The 16,165-nt window shown below is 39.8% G+C and overlaps 1 protein-coding gene across 1 annotated transcript in view; it reads right to left on the reverse strand.

Annotated features, from left to right (window-relative positions):
* Positions 1-16,165, reverse strand: part of PHEX (phosphate regulating endopeptidase X-linked) — a 99,820-nt gene that overhangs the window by 14,866 nt on the left and 68,789 nt on the right. The window contains exon 15 of the mRNA XM_069874069.1: positions 11,007-11,065. Coding sequence (XP_069730170.1) covers positions 11,007-11,065 — 59 coding nt within the window. The remainder of the gene's footprint in view (positions 1-11,006; positions 11,066-16,165) is intronic.

Consider the following 16,165-nt stretch of genomic DNA (forward strand, 5'->3'; position numbering starts at 1 on the left):
AGAGGTAACAAATATTATTTACAGTGAACTAGTTGCAAGCTTTCACTCAGGTTCATCCATCTAAGAAAGAAAATCTGAAGTGTCTTCATAGGACACTGCTGAAACACAGTGAGATATGAGTTAAGCCATAAGACAAGGTTTTCACTGAACAAGTTACGTGAACACATGGGAAAAAGCTCCAATCCTGAGTCCATACAGTAGGTTGATAACTATTTTCCTCAAAGTCAGGATCCATTTTAGGTAAGATGTGCCTGAGCAGACAGCTTGCTAAAAGAGTGGTTTCTTCTTCTGGGCAGCTTTGTAATTTGAATATACTGAAGGAAGCTTAAGAAGTATTTTCCAGCCAAAGCAGAGTCAGAAGCCACTAGAAGGTAAGACACATTTAAGGAAGACTCAGGGAGCTGAAATGTATTACCCACAACAGGATTTTTTTGTTTCTTTTCTTTTTCATTCTAGGCTAGATAGTAAAGCAAAGTTGTCTTGTTCTGAAGAGATTAGTAGCACTAAATGAGTGTGGGTGTTTGGCCCCTTACTGCAACACTACGAAGGAGCAGATTTAGAATTAGCAACACAGAGCATCCCTCTGTATGCAATATCTCCCTCAGGCAAGCATCAACCAGATCATCCTTGGAGCGAATGATGATAACAGTGTCCTAGAACTAAAATCTCCTTGAAATTTTAACAGGAGATAGATCACCTGACAGTTTCCTATTTTGTGCTGTTTTGAATCCCCCAGTATAGGCCGTTCCCTTGTGAAATCTGTCTCTTTCTTGCTTGGCATATTGTAGCTAAAAAAATTAAAGACAAAACTCAGAGAGTTCCTAGCAGGCTGAGAAGCAATAAATACTAATGGGATTATATATATGTCACTGGATTTCAGGTGAGCAAATCACTGATCAAGAGAGGCAAGTCAGCCAGACTTCAGTTTCGTATCTTAGGGAATAGATATAGGCAATGGGAAAGTACTTTAAGCTAACTCTTCACCATAAATTATAGCCTGTAGTGTATCTATTCATGTTTACTCCCTCTACACAGCTCCAGAAGAGGGATATGGGCTGAAAGCCTCTCTCTATATACACTTTATTGCTAGTACAGGCTCAGAGCTTACACTCTAGGCCATTGCTCACCAACAGCACATGGAGAGCACTGTGTTGTCTTATTACAGACTCCCCACAGATCTATCTGCCGTATATAGGACCTGGACTTGAAGAAGCTGCCTTGTCTACCTTCTCACAACTTATTTACCTATGGAGCAATGTCATAGGACTGCAGCATCATTCTGAGATGGACACTGGTGTCACATGCCACAAGAGCACTGGAAGTCTGGAGACATCTGAGTTCAATCTGTCACAGAACAGCACTGGTATCTTGTATCCATGCATCATACAGATGGCCAAGAGGGATATCCAGGCTAGATCATCCCCCAGATGGAATTTGTGTCTTTGATCACACTTTAGAGTGAGCCCAGCAGTTCTGAACGCAGTCCTTTAAGCCCAGCAGTTCAACCAGTTTTCAGTCCACCTGACTATCCACTTGTCCACTTATCCATTTTTCAGACACTTGTATTTCAGAATGTTATGGGAGAGAGTGCTGAAAGTCTTGCTAAGGTCATTCACGGCTCTCCCTTCATTCACAGAGCTAGTCATCTCCTTGTAGAAGGCTGATCAAGAAAACCGTTTCTAGGATTTACTCCATCATGTACACGGGGACCAGCTGGTAGTTCCCTGGCTCTTCCTTCTTGAAGACAAGAATGACATCTGCCTTCTTCCAGTTCTCAGAAACCTCACCTAATCCCCACAGCCTTACAAAGATAACAAAGAGTGGCCTCATCATGACATAAGCGAGCTCCTTCAGCACTCATAGGTACACCCTGTCAGAGCCCATGGATTTGTGCCTGCCCAGTCTGATTAAATATTCCCTAACCTTTTCCTCCACAGAGGGTATAGCTCCTTGTTCCAGACTTCCCCTCCTGCTCTCAAGGGCCTGGGATTCCCGAAAGTCATACCAGTAAAGACTGAGGCAATGAAGGCGCTCAGTACCTTGGCTTTTCCCCTGTCATTTGTCATCAGGTCTCCTGACCCCGGTCAGCAGTGGGACTACATTTTCCCTAGACTTTCTTCTGTTGGTGCTACACTTGCAAAAATGTTTTTTTCACACCTCCAGGTGAACTTTGGTTTTTCAAAATCCTGTGTCTCGATCCTTGAACAGTGACTCTGCTGAACTATCCACTTACTCACCCTGCTGCTCTGGAATGCTTGGGCATTTCAAGCAGTGGATTAGATCTGGCTTATTTCAAATATTTTACTCCAAATTTATGCTGATCTTGAAGCTCTGACAGCACTCTTTACCTGCTTTTAACTTTCTTGAAGGTTTCTAGCTTAATTTTTCTGGTAAATAATTTTCAGCCTCTCTCCACAGTAAGGTGCTATAAAGCTGCTTAGAATGTATTTCAAATTTTAAACTTTTTTTTTCCAGTTTTACAGAGGCTTTACTGTCATTAGTGAATCCATTTACCAGCTAATACCTTCATGGTGTTATTATACACATTTTGCAAGTGAATGCTCTGACACTCGGAGTAATATTGTTACTTCACCAAGGAGACACAAGCAATCGCATTTCATTTGATGGTTCACTGAAACAAGGCAGGCTAATAATAGATGAAGTAAACTAAAAACATATGAGAGGGCTCATCAAATCATGAGGAAATTTGGAGTTGAAATATAAATATGAATTCAAACTCTATAGTTGAGTTACATTATACAGTTATATTGCATGACATTTTTAACAGATCTAGACAAGATCTAGTGAAGCCTTATTCCGAGTTAGCACATTTACAATTTCCAATAATTATTTGGTTTAGTTAAACCAACTTCTGACAGGCTAGTGAATCCAGTATATAAATTATGGACATGGAAACAGCTGTGCTAAACTGTGTGATACACAGGGTACTCTGCTGACTGTTGTACTGGCAATCCTTGGATGTGTTTAAAAGCTATAACTTGTTTTTCAATTGTCATTGAATGAAATCAGACAGAGTTTTAAAGGGGAAAGATATAAGCAGATTAACTGCTAGCCAGTAAACAAAAGCTATTAAATTCACATAAGGAAATATGATGACTGAAGATGACTAAGTTGTTGGTTATTGGCCTAAAAATAGCACGAAGGGAAAGATATATTTGTTTAAAATGGTTTCACAGACTTCAGTTTGGACATCTGAATCTACTCCTAGTGCCTCTTGAGATGGCTTTGCATGACCTGCTTGGGCTGTAGCTGCCAATCTCAATGAGCAAGGGTCTCCTGCTAGTTCTGTCTCAGATACATTGGACGTGAGGAAACATATCAGATGCTGTAGTGAATCCCAGACAGCTTTGAGCACCTATATGAGCTGATTAGGATCAAACTCTCTGTCATAACATGAACCTGAATCCTTAATTTTAAGTTCTATCCCGTGGACAAAGAGGATAGAAAGTATAAATTGTGTAAGGCACAGTAACTCTTATGTTTGTACAGGAATACAAAGCTTAACTTTCCAAGGAGTAGTAAATAAATTCATTAACAGATAAGTGATGGTCTTAAAGTAGAAAGCTCAGCAGCTTCTGGGTCAATTCTTGGCTCAGTTTCTGCTTCCCCTGACAAGAAGCTCTTTGCTGCTCATGAGAAAGAGAGAAATCAGCATTTCCCAACCTCAATGGGGCAACATGAGGAGAAACGTGAGATTGTTTGTGAGGTGTCAAGGAATACTCTGTGCTAAGGGACTAGGAACACTGTGAAAACACCTGTTTTTACAATAAACTTTAATCTTTATTAGGTAAACAAAAAAAGTATTAGATTCCCCAGAGAGGGGAAAAAAAAAGGAACACAGAATAAGCAGAATAATTTATATTTTTATATATATTTATGGATGAGAATTTTTGGAAGAAGAATTAAAGAATGGATGTAAGGATCATGGTAAGGGCCCTCCACCTGCTGCCCCAGGGCATGCCTGGGATGCTGCAACACAGTTGAAGGCCTGCAGAGATGAGCGGGAGGTTCCTGAGGTAGCAGGTGCCAGGAAGGATTTTTTAGTAGAATACCTTAAGGGAAATAAGGGGTTGTCCCCTAAGAAGGCAATGCAGCCAACAGCCCAGCTGAAGTGACTCTATACAAATGCAAGAAGCCTGGGCAACAAACAAGAGGAGCTGGAAGCTACCATGCTGCTAGAAAACTATAATCTGCTTGCCATTACTGAAACTCTGTGAGACAAATCCCATGATTGGAGCATGGCTATTGATGGCTACAGGCTGTTTAGAAAGGATAGACCGGGAAGGAGGGGTGGAGGTGTTACCCTCTATATCAAGAAATGGATAGGGTGTGAAGAGCTGTCTTTGAAGAGTAGCCATAAATAAGTTGAAAGCTTGTAGGTGAGAATAAATGACACGGGGAGAAAAAGGAACCTTTCTGGTAGAGTAGACTCCAGGTCACTTGATCAAGGAGAGCTTCTTCTTCCTTCAGCTACAGGAGGCTTCACACTCACAAACTCTCATCCTACTTGAGGACTTCAACCACTCTGACATATGATGGAAATGTAGCACAGCAAGCTGTAGGCAATCCAGAAGACTCCTACAATGCACTGAAGATATTTTTTTAATCCGGTTAATAGACACCCCCAACTAAGGGGATGCTATATTGACCTGATGATCACCCTCAGCATGTTTGCAGATGACACCAAGCTGAGTAGTGAGGTTGAGACCCCTGAGGGACAGGATGCCAACCAGAGGGACCTTGACAAGCTGGCAAAGTGGGCTTGTGAAAACCTCATGAGGTACAACAAGGCCAAGTGCAAGGTCCTACACCTTGTTTGGGGCAATTCATGTTTTCAATACAGGATGAGGGTTGATGTGATTGAGAGAAGACCTGTAGAGAAGGACTTGCGTTGCTGGTTGATAAGAAGCTTGGCATGAGCCAGCAATGAGTGCTTGCAGTCCAGAAGGCCAACCATATCCTGGGCTGCATCAAAAGAAACGTGGCCAGCAGATAGAGGGAGGTGATTCTGCCCCTCTATTCCTCTCTTGTGAGACCTCACCTGAAGTACTGTGTCCATTTCTGGAAGCCCAACATAAGAAGGACATGGAACTGTTTTAATGGGTCCAGAGGAGGGTCATGAAGATGATCAGAGGGCTGAAGCATTTCCCATATGAGGACAGGCTGAGAGAGTTGGGGTTGTTCAGCCTGGAGAAGACAAGGCTCCGAGGAGACCTTCTAGCAACCTTCCAGTACCTGAAGGGGGCCTACAAAAAAGCTGGGGAGGGACTTTTTACAAAGGCTTGTAGTGATAGGACTAGGGGGAATGACTATAAATTGGAGAGGGGAAGATTTAGACTCGATATTAGGAGGAAATTTTTCATGATGAGGGTGGTGAGGCACTGGCACAGGTTGCCCAGGGAAGTTGTGGGTGCCCCTTTCCTGGAAGAGTTCAAGGCCAGGTTGGATGGGGCCTTGAGCAGCCTTGTGTAGTGGGAGGTGCCCCTGCCCATGGCAGGGGGTTGGAATTAGATGATCTTAAAGATCCCTTCCAACCCAAACCATTCTATGATTCTATAATTCTATGATCATCTCACCTGTGACCATAATTAAATAAAAGAGAACACTGGTCATTAGTAAATTTGGAAAATTGAAAATTAGGGCTCACTTAAGAACTCTAAAAGCTAACTTAATAACAGGGCTCAGAAAGTGTTCAGTCCAAATCTGTTATGTTCATTAACCTCCTAGAAACTAATGGCGCACTTGAAACTACTTCATCAATAACCTTCCAATTAGTCTAGTTCTTAAGGGAAGAGAAAGTGCCCCTATGTGCAGTCCCCTCATCCTCCACCAGCTACAGCACCATGTGCTATTTGCCAGCACTTCCCTGGATCCTGGCAAGAAAAGAGTTCTCCTTTACAACTTACAGCATCAGCAAGCTGTCAGAATCAATATCTGCATGCTGCTTTCTATAAAGATGATACTTATTGGCTAATATGAGCTCTCATCTGTGGTTTTCTCAATGGATGCTAATTCACACATAATTTTAAAATTCTGGTTTAGATTATATCTTCTTCCTGTAATATGTAATGAAGCAGCTTTCTAAAGAAGCCTCTTGACTTTTACTAGAGAACTGCAGCAGAAGCGCAAATGACTTAGAAGGAGCATGGGTATAAATTTACAGAGATAATATCAACTGTAGTTAATTATCCAATACATCTATTCAAGCATACACCTCATGAATGTGTTGCTTATATTTGCCTCAGTTCACTGCAAATCTCCCTTTCACTGCTGTTCACAACCCACAAATGTTACTTTTTCGATATAGTCTACAGGCATACATATTTACAGTTGGAAAGAAAATTAAATACACCAAATGTCTAATGAGCAGTTTCCTTCTATTCTCAATATACTCAAGGGCTAATTTTTTAGTGTTGTAATGAAATAAAACCTTTTCTTCAACAGAAGTATGCTAGCATACTTTGATCATCACTTGTGTCTGCTTTCAGCACATATTTGTTGACTGCTGTAGAGCTCATTAAAATAAACACAGCCTTTCTGAAAGTAGTTTTGTGTTCCAACGATTGTAACTAAAAGATATTATTCATGCTACTTAGATTCTATGAAGTGCACTTCTTAGTTTCTTTTTCAGAAAGACAATGACATGTATCTGTTGTCCTTGTTAAGTACCTATAACTGAGAGTAAATTGACGGGTAAATGCCAACAAAACTGAATAATGGTCCAAACAGGGATTGAAAAATGATTAACAACCATTATAAATATGCATGGTTGTTAATTTAAGACACTATGAATTATGGAAAAAGAAGAAATAAATAAATAGAGCTCATGTAAAGAGAACATCAGGAGTAAGTTTGTATAATAAGATAAATTATATGTACCGTATTTTTTAATTCTGCTCTTTGCAACTCATCTTACCTTGATAGAACTACTTATTTCTCCTTTGGAGATATTAACAGAATCATTGACGATTCCAGTTATCTATAGTGTAGTAATGAAAATTAAATGAAGCGATAGCAAACATAAGGATGTTTTCACGCAAGAGCAGCAAAATTTGTTACAATCTTCTGTATATACAAGTTTTGCTATATTATCCCAAAACTAACAATTTTTAAATCATCTAGTTTTTACTCTCTATTAATTTTCACTTTTAGTAAAGAAAGACCTTTTCTTTCAAGTAATTGGGTACCCAAGTAGTTAAGTTAAAAACACTAACATTTTGCCCATGTATGAAGATTGTGTGGACTTGCATGCAGAACACAACAATTTTTTGTTGAATGTGACTGTCAGTGATACAGTCTACAGAGACAAAAGAAGTTGTAAGCCTTCCATCAGTAAGAGACTTCCCTGTGCTCTGAGCATGGAAAGCAAAAGCATCTTCCTTATGGTCAGAAGCGATCAGGTCTTCCATGTTCTCCTACACTTCTGCAGGTACAAAGCCTTCAGTGACTTATTAGGCTTGGAGTTGCTGTGGTTATGCTGATAACACCACACGGTACATTTTATTTCTAAACTGAATAGTCTTAATTTTTAGGAACAATTTTGGAACCAAGTATTTTCCAGTTAATGTAGAAGCTGCTTTCCAGAAACAATTTCTATTATGCATTTTAGAATTAACATTTCTCAAATTCTCCTTCCTCTTAAACTCATTTACTAAGAGCAAAAATAGATGGGCCTTGAACATAATAAAATCTAATTTGCTTGCTAAAGAGCAAGGACATTCAAGCAGATGAAGAACCTATCCAGTTCATTCTCCTATTTCCAGAAGTGATCAGTAATAGATGTGTAGGAAAATAGCTCCAGGCACCTATCTTTGAAGCAACTCTTCTACTAGTATTGCTTTCTACCTTCCAGTAATCAGTAGCAAAGGGACCTGTCCTTCTGGACTGAGTTTATATCTGTCTGGTTTTTCATTCAGAACAGAATGCCCTCTTTTTCAGAATATCTAATAGTGACCAGCACAGATCCTTATAACACAAACCTCCAATTATTTTGAAAACAGGTAATTTGTTCCTACCTCCTTTTCTTGTCTCTAATTAGTCATTAATTTATGAAAGGGGCTTCTTACTTGTCCCATGACAACTTCCAGTAAATAGCATTGGGAAAGAACCTCATCAAAAGTGTTCTATGGAACTGAATGTAACATGTAAAGCTTACTTGCTTTCTGAATTTCATAAAACTCTAACAGACTAACAAAGCATAGACTAAAAGAAAAAGAAAAAACTAAGTCACATTGACTCTTCTGCATTGTATCATATGCTTATTCACTCTTGCTTATTCACTCATGTTGTGGTCACAACCAGTTTCCTTCATATAGGGGCTAAAGTGACTTTCATGCTGATCTTTCTGGAAAAAGGGGATTCGACACTTGCCACAGCTATTATTCTTGAGCTAAGGCCACTAGAAGCAATAACCTGAACACCAAAGCTGGTTGTTTGGGAATTTCTTGTCTAAGACTTTTTGAAATATATGAGAGAATGTTATCTGGTCCTTATATTTGTCACAGTTCATTTTATGACTTTCTTCTAAAGTACTTTCTATTGACACTAAATTTGAAACACTTCTTGGGACTTACCTACTGTAAGAAAAAGCTCCACAATAAGAACGTCCCAAACTCTTCTAATGCAAAGAATTATCTTATTTTTATTCCTTAAAGACTCTTTTCTTTCAGTGTACTTGAAAAAGGGCATTATTATTAGTTATTATGCTCTTAGAAATTTGGTCCTCAAAATCTTTGTGGGTTTGCTGTATCACCACTTTACATTTAACTCACTAGAGTTCATGCTTACTTCTTATTCTCAAATGAATCTCGTTTGTAGAACTTCTTTTCTATTGTTTAACTCATCCCTTAAAAAGGTCACTGTATCACCAGCCCCCACAGAACTTTGTATGGATTGCTACTAAAAACATAACTGCAAAGCAGTAAGGTAATAACTGCTGAGCCTGAGATTTGCCCAGCACATACACTATACAATACAAGCATGCATAGGCTCACAAACTTAAGTCTCCTGCAGTGCAGTTCTTTCCCAGCAGCATTAATGGGAACTCAGTAGTGATGTGTCAAATATTTATCAGCAACTTCAGACATGAGCTTGTTCCTTCCCCATCTCACTGGGCCTCTTCCCCTGCATATCACAACAGCCAGCTTGAGAGACTGGTTGTACTGTGCCTTTGTTTGAATCTTTCCTCCTGCAGTCCATCATTTTGAGGGCATGATTGCATTGGTACCTTTCTCTCAGGTAGGAGAGGGTTTTGTTCAAAACCAGCCACCTAAATCCTTTTTGTCTTAGGAACGTACTACAATAACAGTGAGCAGTGCTATCCAACTTCAAGGTCAGATGCCAGTAGTACAACTGAAGGTCAACAGTTATAATAGAAAATACAATTGCTTCTACACCCATGACTGATTGGTTACATTTGACAGCTCTCTGCTTTGTGACACTGTTAGACACAGTGAATACAAAATTTAGCTTCAGTGACTCCAGCCTCTAGTTACAGTTTTCTTTAATGTGCCACAGCAGAGGGGCTGAGAGCTGAACACTGGAGAAACTTGAAAGGACCCAATATTAAAAAAGACATAACAGTGATGGTTCTCGTTTTGCAATGACTGATCTTCCTCTCCATTCACAGGGTATATCTGAAGCAGCAGTAGTGGCTGGTGCTTAGTTCAGCAGGAACACTAGCTATCATGTTTCATATGCACCTCAAGCTGTGATCAGCTCAGGGAAGTCTGCCTCAAGTGCTCCTTCAAATGATCAACAAATACATGGCTGCTTAATGATGGCAGCCTTCTAATTAAGATAGAGCTGTCCGGGCCAAGAACTAATTTTAATCAAAAGAACAGCCTAATTGTCACACATACTTTACAAATGAGCTCACTTAGACACAAAAGAATTTAAGTGAGTGGTTTGAAGGCAAAAACTGTTTACAGGAATTGGTAGGAGCAGGTACTGGCAGACCCAGATTATCACTCCTCTGCTGTAACCTCTTCAGTGTGATATATCCATTTTGTGTCTTTCAAAAACTACTTCCATCTGTGACCAAAAGAGATCCAGGAGAAGAAAGAAGAATCACTCAGGTATTTTTGACATGCCTGCCCTTGGGGACTGAGACCACAGAAGTCATGTCAGGCTCTGACAGCCCAGAACAAGAAAGTTGATTTAACTTGCAAAGATAATAACATCAAAGAGAAGTGTCAGGGTAAAGATAACACTGTTGTACACAGAAATACATGTATAAGCTTCTAAAACCAGTTAGAACTTTTCTGTGCAAAATCTCGTTAAAGCAAATGTGAATGAACATCAAAATCCATACACATCTTTAAAATTTGTGTCTTTTACCTCATATGCCTCCCAACCAGGATTTATGCCTCTAAAACCAATCAGTAACTAAAATTAGCATAATTTTGTGCTAATTAGGTTGTGCTGTACCTATAAGATAATTTCATAAAACTATACAGTTAAGAATTTTACGTTAACTACAGATAACACTCCTTGTCCTTGAAGGTATTGAACAAATCTGCTGGACATCCTTTCTTAGGTTTTCTGGTCTATATCACAATCTCCTCTGGTCATGTTTATTGCTACTTATTTATTAATACTAAGGACTGAGTTGCTATTATTTAAAGAGTTACTGTATATTTATGGATGTATGTGTACACATGTGTTTGCTACAGAAGACAGAAACAGTAAGCTTTAAGAAAAGTGATTAAAGGTAATATTTGCAATAGACAGAATACATACACAGCCAGTCACTGCAATTCAGCTGGCCCAGGATAACTCATTAAGAAACAGTGTTTCAAATTTTTGGGAGACTTTGATTTTCCAGAACTATCCTCTCACTTAAGATCTCTTACAGTTGAATTACCACGTTCAAGCTTCTGATTTTCAGTCACAAATACATAAACTGTACAGATATTATCAGAATATTGATATATTCATTTTCCAAACAGGCATTGTAAAAGGAGGCTCAGAAATAAGATACTCACTGATCTGGTTGGTAGATGCACTATAAAAAGCATTTACAGTAGTAGGGCTTGTAAACCACCTGTAGTAAGAGCAAAAGAAATCAGCTGTCAGTAAACTTTTACACAGCTTTATGAATAAAAAGAGCAAACCTAATAAGTGAATTAAGTGGAAGGAAGCAAAAATGTGAAAAAACTAGAATACATTAAAATTTAGGTGTTTCTTAATTTCAACACGTGCTACCTACATTTTCTAAAATGTTGAAATTTACTGTTTATTGGCTTTCTTTTAAGTGCATACAGTCAACGAATATTCAATAGGAGCTAAACTTCCTGTTACCCTACTCTGTTACCCTGTTACACTTCCTGCTACCCTAATTTTATTTCTGAGTGACCTTTGTGCTTGTGAGGTCTGCCATGCTGACAAAATGAAGTTCACCCAGCAGAGGCTCCAACAGTGATAGCAGCTGTGAAAACTCCCTTAGGTGCCTTTCAACTATGTGTGGAGAAACTTCCTCTCAAAATTATAAAATCATAGACTCATCAAGTTGGAAAAGACCTCTGAGATCATTGCATCCAACTGTACACACCTGAACCATATCTTTAAGAACCTTATCTACTCCTTTTTTAAATACCTCTAGGGATGGTGACTCAACCACCTCCCTGGGCAGCCTCTGCCAGTGCCTGATGACCCTTTCAATGAAAAATATTTTTTACTGTCCAATCTGAACCTCCCCTGATGCAGCTTGAGGCCATTCCCCCTTGTCCTGTCACCTGTCACTTGGGAGAAGAGACCAGCACCCACCCGACTACAACCTCCTTTCAAGTAGTTGTAGGCAGTGATAAGGTCTCCCCTCAGTCTCCTCTTCTCCAGGCTAAACAATCCCAGTTCCCTCAGCCACTCCTTGTAAGACTTGTTCTCCAACCCCTTCACCAGCTTTGTTGCTCTTCTCTGGACACATTCTAAAACCTCAACATCCTTCTTGTAGCAAGGGGCCCAGAACTGAACACAGTATTCGAGGTGCAGCCTCACTGATGCCAAATACAGGGGCCAAACCACATCCCCAGACCTGCTGGCCATGCTGTTTCTGATACAGGCCAAGATGCCATTGGCCTTCTTGGCCACCTGGGCAAACTGGGCACAATTAGAGGAGAGTCTTTTGAAATCAGTAAAATGGCTTCAGACCCTGCAGACCCTTCAGACCCAACTACTTGAACAATTAGGATGATGTCAGCAACATGGGCAGGTGCTTCCTGGGAACCTAAATTAAAAATAAACAGCTTCACATTGTCTACCCTACACAATGAATATAGCCATCAGTGTGCTTATAAACCAACTAACCTCTTAGAAGGCAAAACATTTTTTAAAAGGAACATTTCTTCTCATGGTTAGATTTCTCATACATACTGGAGATAAACTAGATTTGAATAGCAAATAGGATTTGTTATCTCCTTAGCCTAAGTTCATCTACATTTACAGTGGTTTCACCATGTGAGTGGAAAAATCTCAGCTGGTTTCAGCAAGATCCAGATCCCCTCAGATGAAACTTTGAGTTCAGTGAGTCCAAGATTTCACTTTATGATTTTATAGGGAAGAACTGATATAAAAGAAAAAGATTATGAGAATTAGTGGTTAATTCATAATAAATTCAAAGCAATTCTAGTAAACGCCCAAATGGGAATATCCTGATGTTTTCAGCAATGCATTAATTAGAAGCTTAGTAAAGCCAAAGGAGTGCAATGCAATTGCTTTGGAAAATTTCTTTCAAAGAAAAGAGATGGAAACTGCAAAATGAAAAGTAAAACAAAGGAAGTTCTACTAAAACATGGAAAATGTGTGATGTTGGTGAAATTTATGTACACAATCTGTACTTTAAGACAACACCATCAAATGAATAAGTTTTCTGCAGACTGACTTTTTCTGGCAACTGGTGTCCCCACATAAACCATGCAGCTAAAGGGGAGAGTTTTAGAATGGCAACATTCTGTCTCATACCAATAACTTTATCTGCTTCTCTCATCTTCAAAGCTGAGTAGCTTATTCTACAATGCAGCAACTAGAAAAAATAACCAGTGAAAGCAAAGGCTGATGTCATGTAAATATTTTAACTTTCCATCACTTTATAGGCTCTAATCACCACAAACAACACCCCCCGTTTTTTTCACTAGGAGATTCTGAAGGAGAGGAGCAGGGGGAAGCTGTTTCCTGGTGTGTTTCCTGCTTCTTCTATAATAAAGACAATAAATGTTAGAGGCAATGAAGGCACAGAAAAGTGAAGAAAGAGTGCTTATGGTGAGAGAATAAAGAAAAAATAGTGGTCTTAATTAACTACATTTCAATTTCAAGTTTTTTCACAGCAGCAGTCAGCTGAACTGTTTTGAAGGTTGCAAGCCAGCCACTTGTGCAGTGGGACCTTCTCTCTGGGACTAGCAGTAGCTCTGGTGGGCTGTCTTTTTTTTTTGACAAGGTGAGAACCCATCTGAAACGGACCCATCTGAAACACTCAACACTTTAATTTAGATTTTACTGTAAGTTTGAACAAAGACAAACAGTGCTGTGACTTCCCCCTCACTGTCAACTTGTTCTACTTAAGATGTGCCAAGTGACACCTCTTTAACAGTAGAAGTTTGCATCCTTTTTTATTGGGGAAGGACCTAACCAGTAGTGCACAGACTTTTCACCACAGGATCACCACAATCTGCCAAAAAGCAACTGCAAATACTGATGCCATTTGGTCCACAGCTACTGAGGGAGGACATCACACTGCTGCTGGCCACTGTTTTCATGCCTATGAACTCATAGACTCATAGTTTGTTGGCTAGCTGCTAAGACTTACCACAACATTCCCAACAGAGATTGGTTTGTTCTTCACAATCTACCACCACAATAACAGAGCCCAACCTTTTTCCTGAGCTTGGGATGAGCCAAAGACAAATAGCAGCCTTCATTTTCTTACTGTAAAACTGTCTTTCTAAGTCACTTTTTCATAACGAGGCCTTGAGAATGATCCCCATATGAAGTTTGTTATGTTTTTAAGCAGCTTGGAAGAGGAGACTTAGCAGCCATAGCGAGTAGCCAGGAAGAATAAGAGTTCTCTAGTGACAAGTAGAGTATATTGCTAGATTTCATATTTGACATTCAGACACTCAGCAAGGAGCATATTTATACTTCAGCATTCTGTTGTATCATTCTGAACCACTCTCAACAAGATTTAGGAAGCATTTTCCACAAAAGAGCAGAAATAACTGAGAATGCTTCCATTTAGATTAGTAGAACAACATCACCTCTCATCTGTCATCCTCTTTCGGTGGTCACTTTGAAATAACTGAGCCTTCAGTAACAGACCTTTACTAATAAGACATCAAATTGCTAGATGAAGGTCTGTAATAAATAGCAGTCACTGTTAAATTTTAAGGTGAAGTAAATTTAAAAATAGTGCTCTCATTCCTCTTTGAAGTCAGGTTCTGCTCTTCTGGTACAATTTCAGCGCATTTAATCTATTAGCAAAAGAACAGAAAAAAAGGCAGGCATAACAAACTCCTGGCTTTCTGTTTCTTTACAGTTTTCTCTAATCTTCCTTTAAAGTCAAGAGTAAAGTGTGCTACATTGTTAGTAATGAAGAGGGGTGACTGTGTATGTTTAAAATTTAGGGAAAAGCTTTTTAATTTATTTAATTGTCTGTACAGCACAAACTGAATTTTGCAATTGGTTCTCTCAACTTTTTGAGTTAGAGGAAATCACTTAGGTAGGGGGAAGAATTTAATGTATCAAGTAGATTTTTTTTAAAAAAAAAAAAAACAGGTAAGTAAATCAAATGAACTTGTGAAAGTATCACTCACTTAAGCTGGTTAGAAGTGAAAGATTGTACAAAGTTGCTAACAAAGCTGGAATCTTGGAAAATCTCTTCCTAAGAAATGACTATAAAGAAAAACTTCTGAAGGGGAGGCAGTCTTCAAAGTGACTTTCAAAAATGCATTTCCTCTTCTCATTTTAAGTCTATTCTATAAATTTCCCATGTAGAAACAGAGGATTATTCTCCCAGGCCACGCTGTCATTTGTCTGCTCTGGGGCTGGGCAAGAAACTGGGATGGCAAGGCTGGGTCCAGCCTCTGGTGCCATGTCACTGCTTAAAATAAGGTTCAAAGACCAGGAAAAGGCTCCAGGAGGCTCTTTTCCAGCTTCTCCTCTCCAAGGAAGGTCCACCCACAGGATTTCTGAGCTCTCCAACAGCATCTCTCCAACAGACAAGAGCCTGCCCAGTGCCTTTCATTGCTGCTTTTCCCTTTTTGCAGAAGGAGCTTTTGAAGTGTTCTTAATGGCATCCAACCCAGCATGTCTCAGAATTGCCTTCCCCTGCAGTGAACCGAGAGCCAGGGCTGGAAAACAGTAGTGTATGGGCAAGAAACTGGAATAGTTCTTGGAGAAGTCCCAGGAATATTCCTATGGTATACTTCTTCTGTGTCTTCTTATAGGGTTATTAGATTCCTACATCTCCAGCCCCGAAAGTTAAGTTAAATATGAGGAAAAATTTGGCCAGGGCCAGGTCTAAAAGTCTTAGAGGAGATGGGCCGACTCCAGAGGATAAGGATTAATAATAATGAAGTGTTAGACCCAAGAACTCTTCTGATGCCTTGCTATTTGCAAGTATAATATCTATGTTAAGAAGGATAGACTCAATCACTGTTAAAAAAAGTGCAGGTCTGTGATTATATATAGGCATACGTGTGTATGTATATTTGTATGAATGAATGTATATGCCTCTATGGATTGAAAAGCAACCACCACCAAAACACTGATTGTCCTTTCTCTCTCCCTTCCATGTGGCCATCACTTCCCCACACTCTGCCTATCACCTCCCTCTGCTCTAGTCATGTCTCACCTGGGTTACAATTGTCTTCATACCTGGTCCCCATCCTCCCATACTCCCCCTTCCAGCCTCACCTCCTCCATTCAGTCCTCTCAATCCCACCTGCTCAGTTTGGTGCATCTGATTCTTCAGCTCCTGCCCCAAATCTCTTCTGTACGTCTCTCTCATGATACCTGAGTACTTTTTCTCTTGTTAGACAGAGACAGCTGACAGGCTCCTCCCCAGCCACTGTTAGGACTGCAGGTGGCACCCAAAGTGGGTGTTGAGGCAGCAAGTTGCACCTCCTGCAGCTGTGGTGTCTACAGGGGAGACTTG

This window comes from Phaenicophaeus curvirostris, chromosome 1 (genome assembly GCF_032191515.1).
Source record: "Phaenicophaeus curvirostris isolate KB17595 chromosome 1, BPBGC_Pcur_1.0, whole genome shotgun sequence".
Taxonomy (NCBI): Eukaryota; Metazoa; Chordata; class Aves; order Cuculiformes; family Cuculidae; genus Phaenicophaeus; species Phaenicophaeus curvirostris.